Source organism: Accipiter gentilis, chromosome 29, assembly GCF_929443795.1.
Source record: "Accipiter gentilis chromosome 29, bAccGen1.1, whole genome shotgun sequence".
NCBI classification, from domain to species: Eukaryota; Metazoa; Chordata; class Aves; order Accipitriformes; family Accipitridae; genus Astur; species Astur gentilis.
The window spans coordinates 3,420,493-3,446,909 of NC_064908.1; the positions used below are offsets into that span (position 1 = coordinate 3,420,493).

Sequence of the window (26,417 nt, forward strand, 5' to 3'; positions counted from 1 at the left end):
AGTTTAGCGAACTTGGCACAACCACCCCACTACTTTCTGAGCTTCGCAGCCTCCCTTCTCGTCTGTCCTCAGCGCAAAGCAGATACATGAGTTGTCATCAGGATACGGCAGCCCTAGGCGCTGGATCTGTTCGCCCATCACATCATCCATCTCCGAGAAGCCCAGCCCCGGCTCCCTCCTGCTCTGCAGCTTCTGTGCATCGTTTAACGTGGGGGAAAGTGACAGCAAAACGCTCCCGAGCCGGGGAGCAGGTGCTTTGCCACACACCGACTCTGCACAGTTTTCCCTCCTCCCCGGTCCCAAGCGTCTAGTAATTTTAACACAAGCGCTAAGGAGAGGGCTTCTTCATCCTGATAGAGAGACTGAGCCTCTTCTGGGGTGAAGCATTGCAGCTCTTTAATAGCACCAATTAAAACTGCAGAGGGAATGAGATGTTGGCAGGCAGTAATCACCCAGACTGGAATATGGCCTGAGCATGAGTTTTAATAGCTTCGCTTTAAAGGGAAAACGTACTTTCTGTGACCCTTGGACGAACAGAAACCTGGTTTCAGAGCTTATCCCAAACCTGTGAGGTTGAGTATCAGCGTGCTCTCGAGCCCCATGCTGGGACGCTGCTGCTCTGCTCCGTCCAACAGCCCTGCTGCCTTTTCCTATTAAAAGCAGCAGGCAGCAAGTTGTGAGAAAGAGTAGGGCGAAGGGAAGAGGAGAAATAAGTGTATTAGCAAGATGAAGATTAAATGACAGCTACATAAGCTGATGTCTCAGGGAAAAATGTCATCTCCAGTTTAGGGCAGGGGGGGTCACAACAAACTTGTGATGAAGATGAAATGGCTTTCAGGGCCAGTTAAAGTGAAATCATCTCCTGCTCACCCCCTTCCTGCAGCATCCCGTGACCTAACCCAAACGCACCCTTGCCAACTTGTGAGCTCACACGGCAACCTGGCAGACCCTGCCTGGCACTGCCACCAGCTCAGTTTGCTTCCCCATTTTTTCATGCCACCTGGGAAGGATCTGGAGGTGATCCTGCCCCAGCCGTGCCTCCAACTCACTCCACAGCCTTCGCCCAGAGTTACGACTGCTGTGCCCTGCAGACGCCTTGGTCTCACTTAGGGCTGATTTGGTTAGCTCTTTGCACAATTGAGGTCGAAGCCCATCTTGTCCGAAGCTAAAAACAATTAAAATCACTCCTGGAAGGCCCTAAGCACGGACCCAGCTGCCTGCAGCACAGCATCCCTTCGGCTGCAGCCGGCAGCTCCCTCCTCCTTCTACGCAGCACATCCCGCTGCTCCTTGTCAGCAGGCGGCTTGCAATTTGCAGGATGCCCATTCCCTCGCTCAGCCCCGAGCATCTGACCCCCTTGTTCCAGCCAGCTCCATTACAGCTGCCCACACCAGCAGCCTGTGCAGGATCCGACCCTCTTTGCATGCCCAGCCGGACCAGCCTGGCCCCAGGGGGGTCACTAAGTTTCCCCTAAACTGACCGAACCAGTATCGCAGCCGTGTCCACCCAGCCCCAGCACAGCCATCTCACCGGCACCGGCACTGGCTGCTGCTGGCACTGGCACGGTGATTGGCAACTTGCAGAGTTGTCACTCACCACCATTCCAGGAGCAGGAGCCTCCAGCTGGGGTTGGCAGCCATCACGTAATGATGGGGCCTCGTCAGGGCCAGGAGGACCCCGTTAGAGCCATCCTGGAGCTGCCTATTTAATTGGGCAGGTGCCGGGTGGTGTGGGTGTTGAGTGATGTTGCTTTGTTGGAGAGGTAGGTGTTGGGCTCGGTGTTCATTAACCTCTGGTCTTAAGGGGCTCATCACAGATATTTTGCAGCCAGCTGGAGGATTTTGATGGCTGAGCGGTGTGTCTTTCCTGTGCTAGAGTGCTTCCCTGGGGTGGTTTGATTTCTGAGAGCCCTGGGGCTGTAAATCTGCACCCCGTGCACCCTCAGAGGAGCCTGGCCCCAACCTCAGCCCCTTGACAGCGTGTGGTTGAGCTCTTCCCTCCTCTCCCTACTGTGGTTGGTGTAAATACCCTGGAGGTGGCTGCAGAGGAGGCACTGGAAAGGTAAAGCCCTTAATTTTGTTCTGTATTATGTAGAAGAACAACTTAGCTTGTTGCTGCTGCTGTAGGTTTTTGCTGGAAAATGGCTCTTGAACTTCTCTTTGCTCTTAATATGCATACATATGCACACACATGCCTGCATCCCGTGTCAGGTCCATCTTTTTTTTTACAGTCCTTTTAAACCCATAATGACACATCTGAAAGTTCCTCCAAAACCAGCTCCTCTCCCTCCTTCTGCGACATGAATGGATAAAGATCTGCTCAGAGCTCAGTCGTGCGGAGAGTAGCTTTGGTGGTTTTTTTTTTTTTTACAAACAGCATTTTGTCAGTTCCTCCTAAGACAAGTTGACGGCGGGCTGCGTCTCCCCACCCTGCATCCCCACGCAGCTCCTGGGTGCTCTGACTGCAACAGCACCCACTTAAGGGATGTACCCACCAGCTACAGAGATGCTCCGTGGCCCCGCTCTTGCTGGTTACAAGGGGAAGGGGCTGGCTGGGAGTGGGTTAAAGCCCTGCCACACGCTCAGCGAGCTCTGGCATGGGGGATGCCGCGTACCCAGGCTCTGGGTGTCGGGGCTGTGAGCCACCCCATCACCAGTAGGAAGGCTCTCCCCATGGCACAGCACCACGTCCAGCCCTGGGTAGCTCTCACCCTTGCACAGGTCTGAGGAATCACGGGTGCAGGATTGCCTCCACGGGTGTGCAAAGCCTGTCCTGCGGGCACGGCTCCATCGGCTCTCAGCCATGAGGGCCAGTGCAATATTATCGCCTGAAGTTTGACACAACCCTAGGTTTATACGTATCCTTTGCAAATTTTCCTCTCCAGAAGAGCAAGAATACACTGTGATATTATTTTATTTAAGTAATTCAAGGGTATGCACAGTGCCTAGAGGAAAAGGCAAGGAGGCACAGCAACACGTTCCCCAAAGGCTACTCCAGGCTCTGCCCCGGGAGCTGCTCGAGCGTGGCAGCCCAGACCGCAGCAGTCTGATGTGTAACATCTGCATGGAGATGTCCAGTGTTTGGGTGGACAACACCGTGCTGTGAGCAGTTGTAGCTGGGGCTGTCCCACTGACGTGTTTGGTGCTGAGCAGCTCCAGCACCCCGAAAGTGCTGGCTGCAGTCATCAGGCAGGGCTGCTCTCCTCGATGCCTCCAGCGCCTGGTGGGATTAAACACCCGCCAAAGCCTTCCCCAGCTCCCTCTTGTCACAAAACTTGTAGCTGCCTCATTATCTCTGAAATCAGAGAGTTTAAAAGCCATTTGAGGGAAAGGACACAGGAGCATGTGCCCTGCATGCTGGCTCTGTGACCCCCCTCCATTAGCAAGGCGGCCAGCAGCCGGGGTGGTTTCATCCTGCCCTGCTGCGTGGATGAGGGTGCTGGGGCCATCTGTTCCTCTGTGCCCTGGCTAGGGGTTGGATCTGGAAGAGAAATTTGGGCTGTAGCTGTGCCTTAGCAAAGTCTTTGTGCACGTCCCTCCCGACCCGCCGATGCTGTATGCCAAATTGCCCTGCTGCCAAGCTGGGAACCTTAAATAGGTGGGACAGAGGCGGCAAATGTTTTCCATTTCTCTTCCTGTTCCTATCTGGGTTTATTATTATTATTATTATTTTATTTTAGATCCCCTTTGAATGACAACTCTATCAAAACAGCTCATTTGGAAATGTCAGGTCCATTCTTGATAAGTCATCAGTCATCGTGATTGGTGCTGACAGATGCCCTGCAACAGTGCTGCGGTATCTAATATACTGTGCTGCAGTCTTTTGTAATATCACATTATTTTATTTATTCAGCATGGCATGAAATCTCTCCTTTAGGAAAGGAGAAGGGGGGGGAATTAATCCTTCTAGCAATGCTTCCATTTCTGGATAGTCCACATGGGAAGTAGCAGAAATCGGGCTTTAATGTGGCATTCACGTAGTTTAAAGCTCGTAATGTCACTGGAGTTGAAGCAACTGCAAGACCCTGGATCGTAGTCCACTTCTAGGAGTACTGTCCCAATGAAAGCTGACACTGGATTTCACGCTGCTAAGACACGTGTGTCCTGAGTGGGTGCAGCCCCTTGGGGCGCACAGCACCCTTGCCCCCTGTCACCCATGGGGAGGGCCACCCATCGGTTCGAGTGCCGCCGTTTGCTCCATCAGGGCGATGACGGGACCTGCTGCATCCCACCTGGCTCGTGGCTGTACCTGCTGCCCACGAGTGGGACAGCCCTGTGCTTTATCCCCTCAGCCGGCTGTGAGCATCCCGGGCAGCTCCATTGCCCGCTGGCCCTCCCTCCACACTTGAAATATATGGCAGGAGCAGGGGCGGTGATTTAGGGTCCCCCTTCGCCTTCCCTTGTATTTATGTGGTCCTCAGCTGCGTGAAAAATATGGTTTCTTGGGGTCCTGCCTTCTCTTGCTCTAGGGGGAGCGGCCGCAGCACCATGCTCATCCCTTCCTCAGCCCCAGGGCTGGTTTTGGGGAGCTCCAACCTACCCGATCCCCTTGCCAGCACCCGGTCAGAGTTGCTGGGGGGGCAATCAGAGATGGCTGAGCCCCACGGTTCTACCTTCCAAAGCAGCGTTTCAGCCTCATGGAGCTGCCGGAGGGCAGAGTCGGGCCGTGATCCCCGGGATGTTCCCGGGGTGTCCCCCAGGAGCAGGATGGCAAAGCCCAGCGGCTGGGCTGGCTGCGACCAGCTGAGCCCATCCTGGGAGCGGCTTTCCTGCATCTCCTAATCTGCATCGCGGAGCCTTTGTTTGCTCTCATTAACGTGTCTGCAAAGTGCCTGATGTGTGAAATGCCCTTTTTATTAGCTGGAATTGGCAGGGCCGTCTGGGACTCGCGTCTGCTCCACTTTCAAGGCCAGGACTCTCCAGACAAGCCCGCGCTGGTCTGGTCTTGCTCAGTTTCTGGCTTGTCGTGAGCAAAGGGCTCGGGCTCAGCTCTCAGGCGTGCTTCTCCACCCAGAAACCAGGAATGGGAGAAGCCACGGTGTCACCCGTGGGTGCACCCACCCCTGAAGTCCTGCTGAGCAAAGCAGGCAGAAAAATCTGCTAGAGTGGGGCTGGGGCTGGTGCCTCCTGAGTTGGGAATCTCCTGGATTTTCCTGCCTTCAGAGATTAATCTGGTTTCCCTACAGCCCCTTTGAACTATTGGGACTTTCCCTGGAGTGCAGAGGAGCTCAGCAGCTGTGGGAAATTCCCCCTGAGATGAAAGCTGGGTGGGAATTTGGGCAGCGAGAGCAGCCCGCTGCAGTGCCATAGCCCAGAGGGGATGTCTCCGTCTCCCTCTTTTTCCCACCACTTTCTTCCCATGTGCATTTTCACCCTTTGCCCCTCCCGTAGCCCCAAAGCAGCAGCACAAAACACCATTGACAGGCAGGAGGCTTTGTTATCATAGACTTAACCCCCTCACAGGACGTTGCCAAGCAAACATTAAACCTTGGATTTGTAGCCAGCCTCAGTGAGACCGAATACTCCCTCCTGGACACGCTTCCTCCCAGGAGGATGCAAGTGTTGGCCCGTGCCACCATCACCCACCCTGCTCCCCCTTCCTCCTCCTCCCATTCCTGGTGCTCCCAAAACCCCTGGGGAGTCATGTCACAGCAGCAGTGTCTGTCATTGGAGAATGCCACCGAGAACCAGAAAATGACAGGCAATAGCAAGACAAGGGCCCTCAGCGGGTGACGGAGCTGTGTCCGCAGTGCCCCACTCCTGCCCCCCCTCTCCCACCGGGCTGGGGGACACGGCCGGACTCTGCCAAGAGCACCGCAGGGCTTGGCACAAGGGAAAAGGGATGCTGGAAGGGGAAAATGAGGGGACACAGGGAAATGTCAGCAGCGCAGGGCTTGATCTGAGGCTTTCTGGCACTGCTCCGGAGCTGTTGCTGCTTGCAGGGTCTGGTGCGGTTCCCTCTGGCCACCCGTGCCGCCGTCCTGCGGAGCGAGGCTTTGGGGATGGAAGGGATGCCGGAGGGAAGCAGTGCCCTGGTCTACCCATCAGAACTGTGCAATGCCCCCAGCACCCAGGGCTCGGGCCATGCTGAAAGGATTTGGCTTTGAAAGCACCAGCAAGCAGATTCCGTCTCCCTGTGGGGGACTTTGTGCCAGGTTTTGTTCCCTGTTGCGTTGACCGTTTCTGCCTCGTTTGAATCTGCCTGGCTTTGGCACTGCTGCTTGTGCTTCGTGGCCCTGCTGCATGCACCCATGCAGCTCCCGGTCTGCTTTGTACCAGCCAGGACATGGCCCGGTCCTGCTGAGATGCTTGTGGAGCTGCATGGGTTGCCCAGGAATTTGGGGACCTGCCAGCCAGCCACGTCGCAGTATTTGGGGACACGGCGGTGGGCTGTGCTTGCTTGGTGTCTGCGTGTTGGTGGAGGGACTGGCTCTCCCTGCTCTTCTAGCCTTGGATGGCAGGTCTGTAGCAAGCTCATTAGGAAAGACCTGGAGGTGTTTTCCAGGCAGTTCAGGAGCTCGCCTGAATTATTTAACATGCCGCTCCACAGCACGGCGGGGAGGAGGAACTGGGGGAGCTCATTACCAGGCCAGGGCTGTTTGTCTCTCAGCCACGGCACGGCAGTGCCAGGGACAGGCTGCGCCTGCGGCACGGCTCCCTGCTGCCGGGCAGTGCTCGCCATCGCTGTGCATTCCCGTTCACGGAAGGGAGCCGAGCTTTCTGCCTCCGACCTGGGCAGGTTGGAGCTGGGCCTTGGCAGGAAGGTCCTGGGGCAAGGACGTGGTGCGGGTGAGCTGGGACTCGCTGCAGAGCTGGCAGGGTGGGAATCGAGCACAGCAAAAGGGAAGGGTAAGGGTTTCGAATGGATTCGGGATGCTCAGGGCATCCTGGCACACCTTTCTGTGGGTGCTGGGGTTGGGGTGCGCAGCTCCATGCAGGTCCCCAGGTGCCGGGGACTGGGAGCTTTGTTGATCACAGGTAGCATTTTCTAAAGTCTCTGGGTGATTAAGGAGGCAAATGCCATTTGAAATGCTGCGCTAGGCTCTCAGAGGCTCAGCGATGGCTTTTACAAGCTGAAGGGCTCTAAATTAGCTATTGCCACTCAGGAAGAAGATCCTGGAAATAGCTCTGGAAACGGTGACACAGTGCAGCAACAGTCAGAAAGGGCAAACGGCAGGCAGGGGATTATTAGGGAATAAATAAAGCAGCAGACCAAAGCCAGTCATACGCCTGTGATCTGAGCGGTGCCAGCAGCTCTCCTGCCTGGGAAGGGTCCAGGCAGGGAAACAGTGATGGCCAGAACTATGTAACAGTCCCCACGTGAAGAGCAAAATGGGCTAGGGCTCTTCAGATTGCAAAAGAGGTGGTTGCAGGGGGAGGAGACAGGTACCTACAAAACCAAGCGTGGCAGCCCTCCTGCTTTCACCGAGCTCACCGGCACCGACCCTGCCTGACCCCTCTCCCCGCCTTCCTCATCCCCTTTCTGCCTGGAACGTTTTTGACTTTGATATTTGAAAGGGACCGTGAGGGCGGTGGGAAGGGAGAACTGCAGGTGCAGAGTCCAGCCGGAGTTCGGCTTCTGCTGCAGCCCCGAGACGGTGCCAGTCATTAGAGATGCTTCCAAAAATGCGAGCTGCAGTCCAATGCAGCATGCGTTTTGTTAAACGATGCAGATTTTGCAGAGTAAAGGACAACTCAGCTATCAGCCAAGACCAAGACTCCATCTTTCCAGTCTTTTATTTCTTCAGGCAATCCAGAGCAGAGATAGCTAGCTTTTCCAGTTGGCTTTTGCAAGACATTTACAAATGCACCAGTTAACCCCACAGCCTGGAGACCAGCCCTGAAATTCTTGGGAATAAAATGAGATGGCCCCAGGGCTGCCCAGCTGAAAAATAATGGATTTGAGGCTTCCCATAGATGTCATCATGCAGCACGCAGGGGGCAAACCTGCCGCCTTCAGACCTCGTGCTACCGGCTCGGCACCTCCAAAGCCACCTTTCGAAGCAGGCAGGGCAGCGCAGATGGATTTAACTCCTGGCCCCGCTAAGGACCCCGGCCACGGCTCTGGGTGTCGCGGGGAGAGCTGGGTACCATCTCAGCATCCATCCCTGCCACTGTATGCGGCCACCCAGCCCCAGCGCTGCTCCCTGCCAAGGTCTCATGGTCTCAACTTTTGCAATCAAAGAAAACAAGGGAGATGAGGGGCAGGGAAGGGCCCTGGTGATTATTTCCAAGAGGAATAAACCTTCAGAAAGCCTGAACGTTGCTGAGCCATGTTTTGGAGAAGCTGCTCTGCAGGAACCCCCAGCCCAGGGATCCCGGCTCCTCCTTGAGCATCTCACTGGCCACCGAGGCACCCAGTCTCTCGGTGTCCTGGCGGGATGGGACCATGCTTATCCCCAGGCATTGAATGTGAGACCAAAAGCAGCTCTGGGATGTGCTCAGTGCTTCATGGGCAGTTTGTAGCTGAGCAGGGCCAAATCCTGCATGCTCCAGGCTTGAGGCTGTGCCTGAAGCTGGCAGCAGCATCTCCAGGAAGCCACAGAAACTTGTAGGAGCATTTCGGAGGCAGGCAGAGCCACTGCAACCCTTCCAAAGCCTGAAAGCAAAAGAACAACAAGCTTGTTTCCCAGCCCTCCTCATTTAAAAAACATCCGAAGTGGAGGGAGAGAAGCATCCAAATAAGAAGAGGGCACTGCTCCTGCCCGCCGGCTCCTGGCAGATCGGCATGATGGCAAGGTGCAGGCAGCCGAGCAGTTTGCTTTGCACGTTCCCAGCAGCTTTTTATCTCCTGGCTTCCTCCTAGACAAGCAGAAATAATGCTATCTCCCTCCCTGCCAGGAGAGAAGCAGGAGAAGGCCCACAAAGAACATTCCTGGGTCTCTCTGCACAAAACTGAGGAAAGAAACCACAAGAAGAGCCAGCAGAGCTGCAGCCCGGTGCTACTGGTTTTGGAGGGGTCTGTTCCCTCTCTCATGTAAGTGCTTTTCAGAGGATAACAACCTAAAAGTACAGCTCGAGGCTGGAGCACGGCTTTGCTGCCATGGCCCCGTGTGTAGGTGCAGGCAGCACACAAGGTGGGATGCAGGGACCCGGGCGGGGGTTCCTGGTGCTCAGCACCCCACCGCCCCGCTCACCTTGGGCTGGTTTGTTTGCTTTAGCCACGGGGTGAAGCTGCAGAAAAGCTGGGGCGGGAGCATCCTCCCATCCCTCGAACCAGACAGGGAAGACGCAAAGCTGCATAATATGCTGGAATTTAATAAAACGCCTCAAACAGACAAAGTTTTTCCTTTTGCCAGCTGCTTAATTAAATTGCCTAATGCTGTTTGCGATCACAGCACAAACTCCTGTGTTTAAAGACCACGGTGTTGCCATGGTGCTCACCCGGCGGATGGTGCGGGGCTGTGACGGAGCATACAGATGAGGGAGGCTGCCGTGGATGCGGAGGGAGCGGTTGCCACGTTACAGGGGGAGATTCGGTGTCTTTTCTTTCTTTCTTTATTTGTTTGTTTTCTGACACGGCACTAAAGTCCCTGCCAAGGTTTGTGCTGGGATCTTTGCTCTGAACAGAGCAGCTGCTTTTTCACCCCAGGGCTTCAAAGATGCTTGCTCGGAGGTCTGAGTTCCCCAGAAGCATTGCTGAAACATCCCAGCCCCCTTTTACCAGCGGGAGGGAGGGAATGTATTTGGCTTCCAAAGACACCGAGCCCTTGCTTTGCCATTGCCTTGCATGTCGGGTTTGTAAGGATGCAGCACTTGGGAAGAACAAGCCTGAACTCAGTCCCGGCGCGGGTCTGAGATGGGGACTGAGGCCAGAAATCCTGACCCACGGTGCCGAGGGGTTACCCTGTACGTGTCTTTGCATGAAGGAGTTTCCAGTTAGCAACAGGAGCAAGTTAAAACCCAGGACACAGGAGTGCCGAGCTCAGCCGAGGTTCCACCGGGGTCTCCAGCTGCATTGACCCCCCTGGTACTCCATTCTCCATCTGCGAAGTTTTCCTTCTCACGTTACGCATCTCACCAGTGCCGGCTGGTGCAACCGCGGTGACACGTTGGAGGTCACTACCTGGCCGGGGGCTTTGGGCTTCGTGGCCACGGGTGAGGCAAGGAGACCTGCTGGCTAAGGACGGCTGACTTGGAGAAACTGTTGCTTGCTGTGACAAAGTGGGTGGATGTTGGGCCATGGTGCTTGAATGGGTTTCCTCACTCAAGCATCAGGTATTACTGTCACAGCAATTTCTGCCATTTTCTATCGCTGTATCAGCTGCAGTGAACTCAAGATGCCTGCAGAGGCATCCCTCAGGCTGCCAGGCTAGTTCTCACCTACCGTTTCCTCCCCTTGATGGTGCAAATGGAGAAAATGCGGAGGAACCCATGAGCGACAGGGGTGGGACTCCATGGGGATGGGAGGCTTTCGGGGCTCCCTCTGCCCCCCAGGCACGGGGAGATGCTCAGCCCAGGGCTCATCCCACATCCCAGAGCCACCCCATCACTGCTCCAGCCCCTCTAGTGCCCAAGGGCAGTGGCTGGTCCCTACATCAGAAAAACCTTTCAAGAGCCTTTAAAACACTTGAAGGATGTATTTCCTTTTCCCGATATCCAGAGTTACGTCTCCGCATCATCCTTACCACCATTAGTCCCAGATAATGACTTGACCTCTGCAGCTTAACTGAGATTTAATATGTCAGTTATTGTATGTTAAACAGCGGATCATTAAAAACATTTATTCAAGATTAACAGCTATCTAATAGATATCATTAGTATCATAGTTGTATAAGTGACTAATCCAGAATGCATGCGATTTAATGATCCCTTGGGATGTATTTGCCATACTGTCACTGTACTTTTAGATCTAGATCAGGCTGGCCTGATGCTGTGCTCCGTGGGGGGGGCAGGCAGTGATGGGGACGCAGGGCAGAGTACGAGGTCCGCGGGCAGAGCTGCCCCGGCGCGAGCGGCTGGTCCAGGGTGGATGGATCCGCAAAGTGCCTGCGCCGGTATCGTTTGTGCTCACTTCCCAGAAGGCACGAGATACGCAGGGGGAGGAAAGGGCTTGTTTTGCATTTGCGCTAAGGCTTTTACTGCTATAAAAATGTTATAAATAAGTCATGCTCCCAGCTGCCATCGCAACGGCAGCAGGGGCAGGGTTGGTCTGCTGGGACCCCGGTGTCCACGCGGTCCCTCTCCTCTCTCCCCCAGCCTGGATTTAGATGTGTGAACTGCACGCAGCTGCCTCCAGCTTCCAGGCACGCTGTGGGAGCTCAGCACCGCTGAAAATAGAAGGTCCCGAGGAGTTTTTAGCCAGCAGGGGTGGTGGTTCAGAGGAGATGTGCTGGCTGCTCCAGGGCAAGGGAAGGTGACAGCCCTGAAGACAGCAAGACCCCAGAGCCAACCTCATAAAACTGGTGGTTACAGCAAAGCCCTTCAGGATTTAATACAGCATCTCCTTCCAGATAAAAAAAGTGATATAGGAGTGTTTCTGATAACAGCACAGTACCTTATTTCTAAGTTTTACAAGTAATTGATACAGAACCCTATTTAATTCTTGTTGGTTTTATCACAAATAAAAGTGTAGCTTTTACACAAAGGTTTAAACGGGGGAGATGTGACCTCAGCCTGAGGGGACAAACTTTGCTGGTGCCACCACGGAAAGTCCTGAGCCCAGAGCAGCCAGGGCTGAGGGCCGGGCGAGGTGATATGCCAAAAAAATTCCTTTTCTGGGGCTACGGTGGGGCTGTGCAGCTTGGTCTAGCGTTGTCTCAGTGTGCAGAGAGGCTGGACCAGCAGCATGTGCACGTCTCTGGCTGCAAAGCCGGAGGGCGTGATGCCCAGGTCATTCCCATCCTCCCACCCCGGGCAGGATGAAGGCCGGATCCGGCGCTCAGCGGAGCTGCCGGCTCCCCGCCACCACATCTTCTCCCGAGGGCTGGCTGCAGATTCGAATCGTGCCGTCGAAAAGATCAAACGGCGGCGGGGACAGGCAAGGGGAGGATTTTCCCACAGCATCCAACTGCCACTTCTCATTTGCCTCCGCCGGGAGCTGGCAGGGCCGGTGACAGGGACGTGAAGGCTCAGCAGCCGCCGACGTGCGGCAGCGCTGGAAAGCTTCGAGAGCCGTGGCCCTGTCGCAGGCTGCTGTGTGCACGCTTAAAGCCATCACCCAGAAAAGACAGGGGCTTGTCAGGAGCTCACAGCCCCCCCGGCGAGATGTGGCGTGGGCTGGGACGTCTTGCTACCCCTTGGGGACATCGCCGTGGGAGAGCTGCTGCCTGCAGAGAGGAGCTGTGGGCTGAGCGTGGTCCCGCTCCCGGCTTTCCCCAGCCAGGGGACCCTGGGAGCAGTCAGGGTCCTCCCTGTCCCCATCGGGGCGTAGGGGCTGTCCATCGCCTCCAATCCGGCAACACGCCGGGGGAAGCGTCGGGCTCTTCTGGCTGCGGTAAGGGAGAGGGAAGGGCAGGAGAGCCCGGGGCTCAGCTGCAGCCATTTATCTCCCGAAGCCAGGCTATTAGACAGATGACAGAGGGAGAAAGGCAGCCGGTGCAAGCACTGAGACCAAGGCTCCTTCCAGTGGGTGATTTATCTCCTGGCTTCATCCAGCAAACTTGCTGATGAAAAGACTCTTCCCTTCTCTGTGCCTCATCAATTCTCATTCTCATTGCTTTTCTATTTTTTTTTTCTTCCTTTCCATGGGCTTCTGCCGCCTGTTCATGCAGCCACGCTCCCCTCTCCCCGGCGCTGCGCACCCTGTCTCTCCTGCACTCCCCATTTCATCTCCCTCTCCCTCAGTCTTTGATGGTTTCTTTGTCCCTTTCCTTCTCCTTTTCACCTCCGATCGTCCTCTTTTATGTCCTTGTGGCGCTTTCATTCCCTCTTTTTCCTTCTCCTTCCATGTTTCTCCACTGTATCCCCCTCGCTGTCCCTGACCATGCCTGGCTGGGATGAAAACAGATTCCTTGAGCCCCCCATCAGCAAGTGACACCGCAGACGATGTCGTGGGCTTGTGGCAAGTTCAGGCTGGTACCATTTGGGGCAGTGCCCTGGCTGGCCCTGGCATTTTGTGTCTCATTTCTTTGCTTGCAGAGGAGCAGAAACACATCCCAACTGGGCAAAGGTACCCCAGCACCATTCTGAAGGTTGTTGGTGCTGCATGTGCTGGCTGACCTGATCCTGCTCCATGTGCAAATAATGCAGCTCAGCCTTGTGCCTAGGGGATGCTCAGGCAAAGTTTGCCCAGGTTTGCTGGATCGCTGCATGGACCAGACCTTACCAGCCCCAGGGTGGCTGGTGTTTGTATGCTGCAAAATTCCGGCTGTTCTGAGGACGCAGAAGGAGCCGTTTGTGGTTTCCAGCAGTGCCACATGTTGCCTTTCTGTCCCAGGAACTGGTAATTCAGTGGCTTCTCCAAACCCTCGGCTCGGAGCCTCCAGCCTCAAATTCTCTGGCCACTGGATGTTCTGCGATAGCTCATGGCAGAGGCACGTGTGGGACGACTGCGGGGGCTCCAAGCTGTCCCCCCGTGGTCCTTCCTGCAGGAAGGAAGCTTTGAAGGCAGAAATGACAGAAATAGCTTAGGGAGACCAAGGAATTGGGTAAATGCTGGGAAACTCTGGAAGAGACAAATGACATCCCCGGTGTGGGGACTGGGCTTGAGTTCTGCTGGGGGAAAAAAGGAAACTGGGGGTATTTTCCCTTTCCTGGTGTTCAGAGCACTGCAGCAAATATTTCAGCCTCTTGGCTTTACATTTCTGGAAAAAAATAAACCCTGAGCACAAACGTCACCCGGCTCCCTGCTGTCACTCTCGCCGTGCCACGGCCCACGCCGAGGAAGAGCCCGAAATAGCAGCTGGGGGCTGCTGGCACTGGCGGGGAGCCGGGGTCTGTGGCCTCACCGAAGCCCAGCGTGGCCGTGGAGGGGATTCCCATCCCTGGCAGATCCTCCAGCAACCTACATCCCCGCTCCTCCTTGCTGTCCCGCTTCTTCTCTCTGGTTTCACAGAGGCTCCAGTTATCCTGGGCAGCATCTTCCTACTGCCTGCAAAGGCAGCAAATCAGTCTGTCTTGGAGAGGAGATGAAATCTGGGCTCCCTGGGAGACACCACTTAGCCTCACAACCTCAGCTACATCTTGAGCCTGATCTCTCTATTTGTTAACCTCAAATCCCAAGTCCTTCTGCTTTTCTGTCTTATTCCGTGCCCTGAGTCTGTTTGGGGAGGAAAACAAGGGCTTTTGGGGCATGGTCAGTGCTTTGGTGCTGCCGGGGAGTTTTGGATGGACAAGGTGGGTGGGAGTTCAGGGTAGATGTGTGTGTGTGTGCACATGAACCACAGCAAAGTTGCACATGGGGAATCGACCCCGCTCTTCTCCTGCGTGAGCCCCTCAAGGTCCAGCTCTCCCCTGGACCAACTCTCTCCCGGGACCCCCGTCCCTAACCCTCGCCAGTCCTGGCTCCTGCACCGACTGCCCAGGCTGGTGGGGATGCAGCTCCGCGGGGGGAGGCTTTTGAACCCAAATGGTAAACCGATAGAATTAAAACTGTGGCTGCGGGATTGCCCGGTCCATCCCACCATACATCTCTGGTGCAGCGCAATAAAAGGCTAAGCAAGTTTGCATACAACCTGCAGGCTTCTTCAGTGCCTAATTAAGAAATAATGAGCCCGACTTCACTGGGTAACAGAGAGAAGACTACCAGTGGGTTCCTGCCTTCTCCTTCCCTGTCTCCCCACCACCCCATGGCTGAACTGCAGGAATTCAGGGTGCAGGTCCCTGGGGTGTCACTGCTGTCACAAGGGAGCAGGGCTGTCACAGGAGAGGGGGGTCAGCTCTGTCCCCTGCCAGGACTGTCCTCCCCGGGGTCATACCCCGCAGCAGGGACCACACACTGCCAATGCCCTCCCTGTTCGGTTTGCTCCATGCCATTTGAAACCGTGAAGTATGAAGTTTAGTACCCAGAGTTTCCAAAAAATTACATTTTTCTGCAAGCTCTGATCCTATTACTTATACAAACACCTGGACTGTTAGGGCATCATCCTGTATGCAAGACTCTCCACAGCCATCAGTGCTGCAACACCATCCTATGCTGGGCAAAAGTGATAAAACCTGGTTACAGACACAAACCCTGGAGACATATCACCCAACAGCAGAGCTGGGGACTCTTCCCTGTAAAACGGGATTTGAAACAAGGTGCTTTTTCTGGGCTCTTCTTCACAGCCTTAAGGAAATAAAAAAAAAAAAAAAAACCAACATTCCTCCATATTATTTTTTTAAGGAGAAAAGATTCTATAATATTTTAATGGCCAGAGAGATTTATAGTCACAGAAATGCCTGTGCACTTAAAATGAAAGATGTAGGTCCATCAGAAGGATGCAGAAATCAATACAGCCTTCCTCTTCTTTAATGCTGTTTCTCCGGGAGATGGTTTAAAAGCCAATGCCCTCACAGCAGGCAAGAAGGGAAGTGCGCGGGATCAATTCTGGTGCAAGGCTTGAATGAGTCGATGCTGAATAAACTTTGGTTGGAAGCCCTTTACGGGGAGAACAACAGGGTGATAAAATAGAGCTGCTTGGAGAGAAAGTTTCTTTTCCTACTCTGGCTGCTTTTTAATGTTTTTCCTGCTGCGTGAGAGTCTTTTAAGATGGGAAGAAGCTTTGGGACTTGGTTTGATTTGTGTCAGTGTGGGTCAGGAGAGCTGTAGAAAATCAAAAAATCAAAGGTGGGGTGGTAGCCGGCTCCAGCTCCTCCAAACCCTGCGGCCAGATGGGGAGAGGGGCAGGGAGGTGCCGGGGGGGCTCACCCCCACCCCAGCCCCTCGCCAAACACCCCACCGAGGAACCCCCAACCCCTTTTCCCTGGGAAGGGTGCAAGGCAAGGGGGCAAAGCCAAGGTGGCACCCAGCATGGAGGGGATTAATGGGTTTCTGCGTTCCCCCCCCGGATTTCCTAACGAGCCCAGTCAGGGTTTCCTGCTCCCAGCAAATTGCCCCCACCTTGGGCCAGTGCTTTAAAAGGAGCTGGGGGGGGGGCTTTATTCTAGAGGGGAGGTTTGTGTGTGTGGGTTGTGTGGCTGCAGCTTTTGCGTCATTGCACGGGGGGCTGCGCTCACTTGTGTACTGCTCTTTCCCTAAAAGCTTGGCTTTCTGCTCAGCATCAGCCCTCTGGGCCACCAGCCCCCTGCCAGTATTGGCTACTTGAGGCCCAAGTTTGTGCAGAAGTAGGTGTGCTTGTTGCTTTGCTAGTGTAGAAATAAAAGGGATGAGATGGGTCTGGGATAATCTGTCCCAGGGCAAAGCAAACTGCGCTCTGAGCCTGTGGTCCCTGCGCTGCTACGGGGCTTCTGCTAGAGCTGCCAAGAAACAGGTCTGTGCTTGGGGGCATGTTTCCTCCATAAATCCACCAAGGAAAAACACGTTAGGGATCTGCAAATAGGGCTGGGAGCTCCTGGATGTGGGCACTTTTTGCTGGGGAGGGTAAGGGGCAGGAATCAGAGTCCTGAGAGCCTGGAGGAAAGTTGCCCCCATGAAGACTTTCTCTTCCCAGCATCTGCAGCTCTGGGTCTGCCAGGGCAAAGCCTTTGGTCCGTGGGCTGCTGGTGGCCCTGGGAAGAGCATCTGTGGGGTAATAACACTCAAAACCTCTGGGATGGGCGGGGACAGTTAATGCTATGGGTATACAACAGATTAAATGGACATATTGGTCTGTCTTGAGGCTGGGCAGGGTTCTGGGGTCCCATGCACGGGGCGCTGTCTCTCCAGCCTGTTTATTCTCTCTGATACTTGTTCACCTCATGCATGAGGTCTCCTCTAACACAGCTTGTTGTCTGGCCTTTTTCAGGAATGACCTTGAGGAAGAAGCCAAAAGATGCAGCCGGGTGCAAAAATGAATCACTTGGGGAGGAAGAAAAGACGAAGCTCTGACTGAAGGCACCAGCCCTGGTCGTGGGTGTTATGTGCTCTTGGTGGGGGGGGCCAGGCAGGGCAGCCGGCAGCAGGGGCTGATCGGTGCCAGGGGCTCGCATGGAGCATCTTCTCCCACGGATGCTGTCCCCATCCGGCTGTCGCCCCATGTCCTGCTCTAGATGCGCCCTGTGAACCATTCCTGCCTGGGAAGAAGCTGGTCCCACCAGCCGAAAATGAGACGCTTCCAAACCAGCTCGCTTCTGCTCTGCGTGGTGGCTGCCACCGCCATCCCCATCGTGCCCTGGAAGGTCAAATGCCCACCGCAGTGTGTCTGCCAGATCAGGCCGTGGTACACCCCCCGTTCGGTGTACCGGGAGGCTGCCACGGTGGACTGCAATGACTTGTTCATCTCCGCCGTGCCTGAAGACCTGCCGGAGGGGACCCAGACCCTGCTCTTGCAAAGCAACAATATCGCCAGGCTCGAGCAGAGCGAGCTGGACTATCTTAGAAACCTCTCAGAGCTGGACCTGTCGCAGAACAGCTTCTCTGATGTCTGGGACTTTGGCCTGAAGAGCATGCCCCAGCTGCTCAGCCTGCACTTGGAGGAGAACCAGCTTTCTGAGCTGCCCGATGGCAGCTTCCCCGGGCTGGGCAACCTGCAGGAGCTCTACCTGAACCACAACCAGCTCCGCAGGATCGCTCCCCGCGCCTTCTCCGGCCTCGGCAGCCTCCTGCGCCTCCACCTCAACTCCAACCTGCTGAGGACGGTTGACAGCCGCTGGTTCCAGATGCTCCCCAGCCTGGAGATCCTCATGATCGGAGGCAACAGGGTGGATGCGATCTTGGATATGAATTTCAGGCCCCTGTCGAATCTGCGGAGTTTGGTTTTGGCTGGGATGAACCTGAGGGAGATCTCGGACTATGCACTGGAAGGGCTGCGGAGCCTGGAGAGCCTCTCTTTCTATGACAACAAGCTCGTGAATGTCCCCAAGCGGGCGCTGCAGCAAGTTCCTGGCCTCAAGTTCCTGGATCTGAACAAAAACCCATTGCAGAGGGTCAAGCAAAGCGACTTCACAAACATGCTGCACCTCAAAGAGCTGGGGCTCAACAACATGGAGGAGCTGGTGTCCATAGACCAGTTTGCCTTGATCAACCTCCCCGAGCTGACCAAGCTAGACGTGACCAACAACCCCAAGCTGTCCTTTATCCACCCCAACGCGTTCCACCACCTTCCCCAACTGGAAACCCTCATGCTCAACAACAATGCCCTAAGTGCCTTGCATAAGCAGACGGTGGAGTCCCTGCCCAACCTGCAGGAGATCAGCATCCACAGCAACCCCATCCGCTGCGACTGCGTCATCCGCTGGGTCAACAGCACGGAAAACCACATCCGCTTCATTGAACCCCAGTCCACGCTGTGCGCCGAGCCCCCGGACCTCAAGAAGAGGCACATTCGGGATGTCCCCTTCCGGGAAATGACGGACCGGTGCCTGCCTCTCATCTCCGCCAAGAGCTTCCCTTCCCGCTTAGATGTGGCGGATGGTGACAACGTCTCCTTGCATTGCCGAGCTCTGGCAGAGCCAGACCCGGAGATCTACTGGGTCACCCCTTCGGGGGTGAAGCTGATCCCCTACGTGGAAGACGGGCGGTACAAGGTGCACCCCGAAGGGACGCTGGAGATTCATGGGATCTCGGCTCGGGAGGCCGGGCTGTACACCTGCGTGGCACACAACCTCCTCGGGGCAGACACCAAGAGCGTCAGCATGACGGTCAACCACTCCTTCCCGCTCAGCGAGGACAGCCTGGAGCTGGTGGTGGCGGATGTCCAGGCCTACCACATCCTGGTCGCCTGGAAGCCACATCTCAACACCGTCTCCTCCAACCTCACCTGGTCCAGTTTCTTGCTTAGCTCCAACTTGGACACGACCAACGTGGCCCGGATCCCCATGGGGACCCACACGTACAACATCACCCGGCTCCACCAGGACACGGAGTACTGGGCTTGCCTCCACGTGGCCTTTGTAGACTTGCAGGCCAAGGTGGCTTGTGTCAACGCCAGGACTAAAGAGGCTGCCCACCGCTACTGGCTCCTGGAGGGCAGGCAGAGCCTCCTGACGGTGCTGGTCCTCTGTCTCCTGCTCCTTGCCGCCAGCCTCGTAGCTCGCTACGGTGTCGGGGCAGAGCCCAGGAGGGCCGGAGAGCTGCTCCGGGGTGGCACGGCTTTGCGCGTGGTCTATCCCCCCCTCGCCCAGCCCTGGGCTGGCGGGCAGCGTGGGGGGCAGCTCCTGGCCGTGGAGGTGCAAGCAGCCCCACTGGACTGCTGAAGGCTGATGAACTGGTGGGGCTGACTGTGGGATGGGGTGGTTTGGGGTGGGGAGGGAGAAACTATTTTTTACCAAAAAAAGTAACTAAACTACGAAACTGAACAAAAAAAACCACAAAAAAAAACAAACAAACAAAAAAGGAATTTAATGGACTTGACCAAGAGTCAAAGCGGTGTGGCAGAAGGAGAGGAGCAGAGCTGGCCACGGGGCTTGCAGAGCTTCTTTGTGGTCCTGGCAGGGTCTGGATCCATGCGTAGGGTCTGGATTTGTGCATGGTACCTGAAAGTACCCGCTGGGCAGCCGGGAGGGCTCAGAGGGGCCTGAGCCCAAGGGGGACGATGCCCCGAGTGGTCGAAGAGCCATACAGATGATCAGCAGATCACCCCTCCCCCGTATCCCCCTGGCACCATGAGACACCCCAGCGGTGTCAGCTCCTTTGCTGGACAGTCCCTGTTTTGGAAATACAAAAAAAAGGCCTTTCCCTTTGGGATACATGTTCTTTCTTTGTTCCTTTTTTGAGTTTGGGGTTTTTTTGAGCACTCAGATAATCAGCCACAAACCCACCCCCGGCAGCTTCCCGCTGCCCTGTCGTTTGCTTGCTGCTGTCGGCCAGAGGGAAGCAGAGGGGAAAGGAGGGGACTTTGGGCAAAAGAAACAGAAATTACAATGGTGACACATCTCTTAATTGGCATCCCTGTGGGGCTGGCTGGCTTCTGCCAGAGTTGATTGGATCCTGTATCCCGCAAGAATAATCTCAAGGCTATTTTGTAAACTTTTGCGGATAATGTTAAAAAAAGAAAGAAAGAGGAAAAATGGGAAGAAAAGGGGGGGAGGAAGTTCTTGCTTTTTTGGTTTTGTATAAAACAAACAAGGGAAAAAAAAAAAAGGAAATCCTTTGTATGCTGGTGTGCAGCTGGAGGGCTTCATGGTAGGACCCCTTGCTTCGGATGCAGAAGGGGCTGGGGGGGCTCTGCAGGACAGTCCCCGTGTGACGGCAGCCCCTGCACCCACCCTGTGCATCGCTGTGCATGTGATGGGGGAGAACAAAAACTTGCTTTCCTGGCCTGTTGCCACTTCTTTCTCTGATAAGCAATTAAAATTGCAAATGAAAGGGAGCAGTGGGCAGCACCAGTCCCCCGCCCGGGTTGTGTCAAACCAAGGGACACAGCAAACCCAAATCAGTGAAGCTTGAAGGAGCCCTTCTCCTCCGGCTCAACGGCCGGCGGTGGTCCTCTCCTTGGTTAATGTGAACAAGCCATCCCTTTGCTTGGGCCTAAACCTAATCCCTGCTTGTTAGAGGTAAAGACTTGGGGGTCAGTTTAACTGCAACCCTAAACAAAACGTGCCTTTACCAACACACACATGGCCCCAGGAGACCCCGGTGCAGCCCGTGGTGTGGTCATGGATGCATCCAGAACCTGGCTGGCACCTCGCTTGGGCGTCCTTCCATGGGAAAGACCAAAAAAAATCCATCCCAGCCTGACCTGGGGGGGGTGATGGGGTGCAGGTACCCCGTCTCTGTGCAGACGCGGTGCCCCCTCGGGCAAAGCCGGTTGTGCCAGCGCAATTGCTGCTTGCACGGGGCTTTGAAGGGACCAGAAAACCTTGACACAGTAAAAAGCTGTTTGAACTTCTCATTCATCTTCCAGCCAAGGCGAGATGGTTCCCCGCTGGATAAGCTCCGCGCTCAGCCAGGCACACGAAACGGCTTCTGCGCCTTTGCCGGGTAATTATTTCGGAGCGTAATGGCTCTCCCCGGTCCCCGTTCAGCACACCATCACCGCTCACCAAAGCACTTCAGCATGTGTTCAGGACCCAGCGAGATCTCCAGAGGCCCTAAGCACAAGCTGAAAGTTAAGTGCAGGCTTAAATACTTTCCTGAATTAGAGTCATGATCTGCTTTGAATATTCAGCTGCGGAGCCCCAGCCCCGCCGGCTCTGCTCAGGTGTGCAACATCAGTGTTTGCAGACTCAGGGCCTAAAACAGCCTTTCTCCTCTGCCTTTTGTACAGTGGGGAAACTTAAATGCAAAATATATTCCCTGTGGTTCAGCTAAATTGGTGCTGGAACATGTAGAAATAGTTGCTGAGAAATTTCCCCGGTGTAAATGTGTCCCTGATTTAATCCTGCTCATCCCAGGCAGCCGGGCAGCGCCTGCATCTCCCATCCCCTCCACCATCCCACTCCCTGCAAAAAACATCATCAGTTCTCAAACAAAGCAAGGACTGAGCCCCTTAAAGGCTGTAATTTTGTAGGTGTAGAGAAAAAGCCTCTTTGATCACGGTTATCACGGCTGCTGCTGCCACGCTGGGATGGGAGGTGAAGGTTCAGCCGCTGCCTGAATTGTCTGCTCTCATCTAAAAGAGATGCCTGCAAACCAGAGATTAAAATGCAAGATACATGCAATTAATTTGATTTCCTTTGAAATCGGAGCGACCCGAGGAGCTCTATGCAGTGCATTCAGAGAGAGGCACCCGCCACTGCAGGACTCATTTCCCAGTGGGTCCCCCGCACCAAGTGTCCCCGGGTGGGTGCTCCAGCCCAGGCTCCCACAGGAGGGGGCTGGCCAAATTACCCCCCCAGTGCCCCAAAACAGGAGCTGTGCTGTGAACCGCTCCTGTCCCCTCCCTTCCTCAGAGGCCATCAGCCGAGAGCACCGTAGGTGCCTCATACACTATTTATTGTTGTTGTTATTTATTATTAAAGCACCAACCAGTTTTTCCTGGGCACCATGCTGGAGGAAATGCTCCATAAACCGTTCCCTGTCCCCCGTGCCCAAGCCTGGATGAGGCACATGGAGCAGCTGCAGGCAGAGCCTCAGCAGCCCCGTCCCCTGTCACCCAGGGGGACAAGGTCCCATCTACTTGGAGACCCTTCCTCCTACAGAGACCACAACCGAGTGCATCCAAGGCAGGAGACTGAATTAAAGCCAGCCCTTGCTGGAGGCAGGGGAGAGCCAAGCATCTCACACCAGCCCCGCAGCATCGTTCACCCACCGCATCTTGCATTTTCCAGCACGGTTTGCTGGGGGAGCAGACCCGGCTGCCGCCCTCCTTGCAGCACCGAGCCCCTCGCACAGGGGAGCGATGCTCAGGCTCCTCATCAGGAGGTATCTGGTCAAAAAGGAATCTCACCAGGTGAATTATAGAGGCTGCAAATTTTTACAGGGCTCATGATCGGGACTTACAGCCCATCCTTTGCCTGGAGGCTGGATTCTGCACCTGGCGAGGCTTTGCTACTGCTCACAAGTGTTATTTTGGGGTGCCAGGCAGGGGAAAGGGGACTTTTTAGGCACAGTAAAATCTAATTGCATCTTAAGTTCCCTTCAAGGGGGAGCAGCCCCCCGGGTGCCGAGGCAGGCTCACTCTGCAGGGTTTTGTCTCCCAGCCCAGAGAGCAAGGATGTGGCAAGAACCAGAGATGCTTTGGAAAGGGGGAAAGGAGTGTCTGACCCAGGATGCTCTTGACTAGAGGGCTCTTTAATCTGTCCCCCAAAGGCATGGGAAGAGCCAAGGAAAGTCATACGAGAAACAAGATGTTGGGTTTTTTTAAGCAGCAGAAGTAATCAGCCACTGAAGCAGCTTTAGCAGTAGTGGGGGGCAGCAGTCTCCATTTCCGAGCACCACGCGGGGATGCAGCTCTCAAAGAGATGCTCTAGTGAAGAGGCTCCCAAATTTCTCAAGCCCAAAAGACTGCCACCAACACCTGACATCCCTCCTGGCTGCTGCCAGCCCAGCCCAGGGGTGCCAGGGGGCCCAACGAGGCAGGGGAGGCGAGCAGGGCTGCCCCCCATCATGTCCCAGTCCCCCCCCTCCATCCATCTGGGAAGTCAGAGGCTTGTTTGGGAAATGCTTCTCCTCCAGCCTGCCCCATCAGGTCTCACCCCTGGGCAATGGTTTCTCTCCCATAAACCACTCTTCCTTAGCTGTTCGTCAGGTTTAATGTCTCCTTTTTTTTTTTTATTGTTTTACTACCTTCACTTTGAGGATAGCAGTAAAAGTCCTCATTTCTGCTTCTTCTGCCCTCTACCCCTCCTCCTGTTTCTCAGTGCAAACAGCATCATGGATTTCATATGCAACTGAGCTTCTCTCGACAAAGCCAACCGAGAACATTGCGTGCCAGGCTCTATTTTAAGCACCTAATAAAACTGATTTTTGGAGTGGCTCCATCATTGTGTCCTTCTTTCGCAGAGCCCTTACCCCTGCTGAGGGCCCTGCAGTGGAGATGCCCCATTCTCAGCACCTATCACTGGGCGACAGGGCTGCCTGCCTGCCTGCCTGTCTCCCTCCCTGCACCAAAGGCTTTCAGGCTCTGGGAGGAGTGTGACAGGCACGTATTTATTAGTTCGTTAGAGAATCAAAGCAGGCCTCTCCTTCTCTCTCCAGCACTTCCTCAAAAATGATTTAAATTAAAACACCCGACCTCCCTGGGAAATGTCAGCGGTGTTATCCATATGCATGATGCCATTATGATGAAGCAGGTGCAGCTTTCAAAACCTTTAGGAAAATCTACCTGTCAATCTACACGGCAAGCAGCTCTCCTTCAAAATGCTTCATCACTTCTCCCCCTCCTGCCTTTACCACTGATCCACAGGTGGGGAAACTGAGGCAGGGACTTATGCTTAGTGACTTATGGTCCTGGGTCCCTTTTCTCCTTCCAAACACGTGCTGGGGTCAGGAGACAAGTGCTTCTTTGCCCCTTTCCATCCAGAAGTCACCAAAGAAAGGAAGAAGAAGCGAAGGCAGGAGTCACAGAGGAGAAATGATTGCAGCTCATTTATCTCCCATTGCCTTTTCCAGCCTTTCAGAGCTGAAGTAGCTCCTGCCCCCTACTAGAGCAGCCCAGCCAGCCCGAGTAAATGGATTCAGCTGTGTTCAAGTGGGCAATTGAAGCCAAAATCAGGCTGATGGAAAGCAGTGGGGCAGGAGAGGTGGCACAAGGTCAGTTTGGAGCTGTCTGAGGCTAGAAAAGTGCTGACCTCACCAAAGGTTCATTTGCAATTAGCTACTCTGCCTGCTTTCACAGCCCTGGCTGCCTGCTTGCAGCTCTCGCCTTCCCTCTCCACCAGGCAGTATTATGGGAATCCCAGTTCCCTTCCCAGCATTGGCTTCTCTCGTGATGGCCAAGCCACCTGCAGGGGATGCTGTCATGGATGAGGCTGCAGCTTGAATTTGTGCCACGGTGCAGGGGGTCTCTGGAGGAGCGAGGACTTGGGGATGCCCAACAGCATCACAGGAGATGTCAGTGGGACCAAGGGACCATGGATGCTGCGGGTCCTGGTGAGAGACAGCTAATTGCTGCTGGCCACCAGGTCTGGTTGTGCTGCCTGTGCCAGACAGGCTTAAATAATTAATTAAGAAACCGGTGTGCATCCAGGTGGCACTTTGGGGTGTTTGGGGTCTGACCCCAGAGCGAGCAAGGGTGCAGGAGGTCGTGGCCACCCCAGGGCAAGCAGCAGCAAGGGGCAGAGCACCCTGGTCCCATCCAGGACTCTGCTCCCTGTGGGATGTGCGGGGCACCCCTGGTACCCTCACTGCTCCCGAGTCGTCCTGGAACCATATTTAATGAGGTGGGAGAAGGGCAAGAACTGATTTTGGATTTGCATGTAGCTAAATAGGAAGAGAGCTGGGAAAGGCAGGCAGGGCTTGTGCTGATGGGGAATGAATATTAATAGGGAATAACAAGCCAGAGCCCAGCTCGGTGGCAGCAGAACAGGCAGCAAGTGCAGGAGCCTGCAGGGCTGTCACAGGGCAAGCAGGGTCCTTCTCGAAGCAGTTTGTGGTGGTGGGCTCTCCCCAGGGCTGGATGAGGCCCTGAGGAATATCAGGATTTGGCAGGGGCTCAGCTGTGTCAACAAGATATGGGGAGACATGGAGGGGGGCAAAAGCTCCCACCTCTGCAATGAGAGCCAGTGAAAACAGTTAAAAGCAACAGCAAAAATAACCAAATATAAAGGGGAGGTCTGCACCATCACCTGTGTATCGGGGTCCTGCGGAAAACTTCTGGAAAGCTGGTGATTTCTAGTGTGAATATCAAACAGTTTTGATTTTTGCCAATCATCTCTAAATCTTGAGCAGCGTGTTGTAAATCTTTAATTACAAGAAAATTGCAACCTTAACAGTGAAAACACAAACGGTGTTGATAAATATTTAAAATTGCCACAGCAACAGATCTGAGGGGATTAAGAAAAGATATATTGGAGTGACAGTTATTAAACACTAGATCCCAGTAAATGTTACTGAGCAGATAAATAATGCAGGTCCCTGACAGCCGCTCGGCTGCTGACAATGGGCGGGTGGGGGGGAAAACGGCTGCTGTGGCGGGGAAGGCTGGTGATGCCAAGCCCTGGGCTCTTCCCAAAAAGCCCAGGGTGGTGGGGGAAAAAGCAGGGGGTAAAAGCATTTCTTCTCCTGCTTGGAAATAAAAAGCAGCGTGCACTGCAGCAGTGCCCAGCAGCTGAGGAAGGGCCAGGAGCCGATAGCATCTCTTGACCCCTCAGCTCAACAGCTCGCCTGGAAATCCTGCTGTTTTCTCGGTCTCTGCCAAACAGTTGTATGACCGTGGCGGTGCTGAGCACGGTGCGTGCGTGGGGCTGCACGTCCTCTGGCTCCTTCCCCTGCATCACCGCATCCCTCCGGCATCCCTGCTGCCAAAGCCGCCTGGGTTGGGCTTTGTTCGCCTGCTGTGCCACCAAGCTCCTGCCTGCCACTTAGTTCCTACTGCTTTGCCCCGTCTGCTTCCCTCACCTTTTTCTGGAAGTTTTGAGGTCACCGACTAAATTTCCATTATTAAATTTGCAGCTAGCATTAAAGATTTATTAGTTCACTAAAGGTAACTAGCAAAAAGTTCATTATTCCTAATAGCCCGGGCTTCACTCACACGGAGGCAAGATGCTCGAAGTGTCAATTACCCCAGCAACCTTCCCAATAAAATATTGATCTAAAAAGTTGGTTCGTTCTAAATATTACAGCAGAGTCATGAGAAAGTCCCCTGTTTTGCAGTAAGGTGCCCCGTCCTAACGTGACCTGAGGATGGGTACCGGGTCTGCCTGGCAGACCACTGTCCTCCGTAGTCTCTCAAACAGACCAGAGCTGCAGTGGGAGCGGTGCCTGCCCCAGCCCTGCCCAGTGCAGCCCAGTATCACTGTGTCCCTGCCACAGGGCTCTCCCCAGCCACCCCTCACCATGCCATCCAGCACCCTGGG

General features: G+C 54.8%; 1 protein-coding gene across 2 annotated transcripts in view; it reads left to right on the plus strand.

Moving 5' to 3' along the window:
• The window catches only part of LRRN2 (leucine rich repeat neuronal 2), a 39,101-nt gene extending 13,651 nt beyond the window's left edge, over positions 1–25,450 (plus strand). For both annotated transcript variants that reach the window (XM_049831699.1, XM_049831698.1), the window contains exon 2: positions 16,826–25,450. In XM_049831699.1, coding sequence (XP_049687656.1) covers positions 17,070–19,214 — 2,145 coding nt within the window. In that variant the 5' untranslated portion in view covers positions 16,826–17,069 and the 3' untranslated portion in view covers positions 19,215–25,450. The remainder of the gene's footprint in view (positions 1–16,825) is intronic.
• The last annotated feature ends 967 nt before the right edge of the window (positions 25,451–26,417 follow it).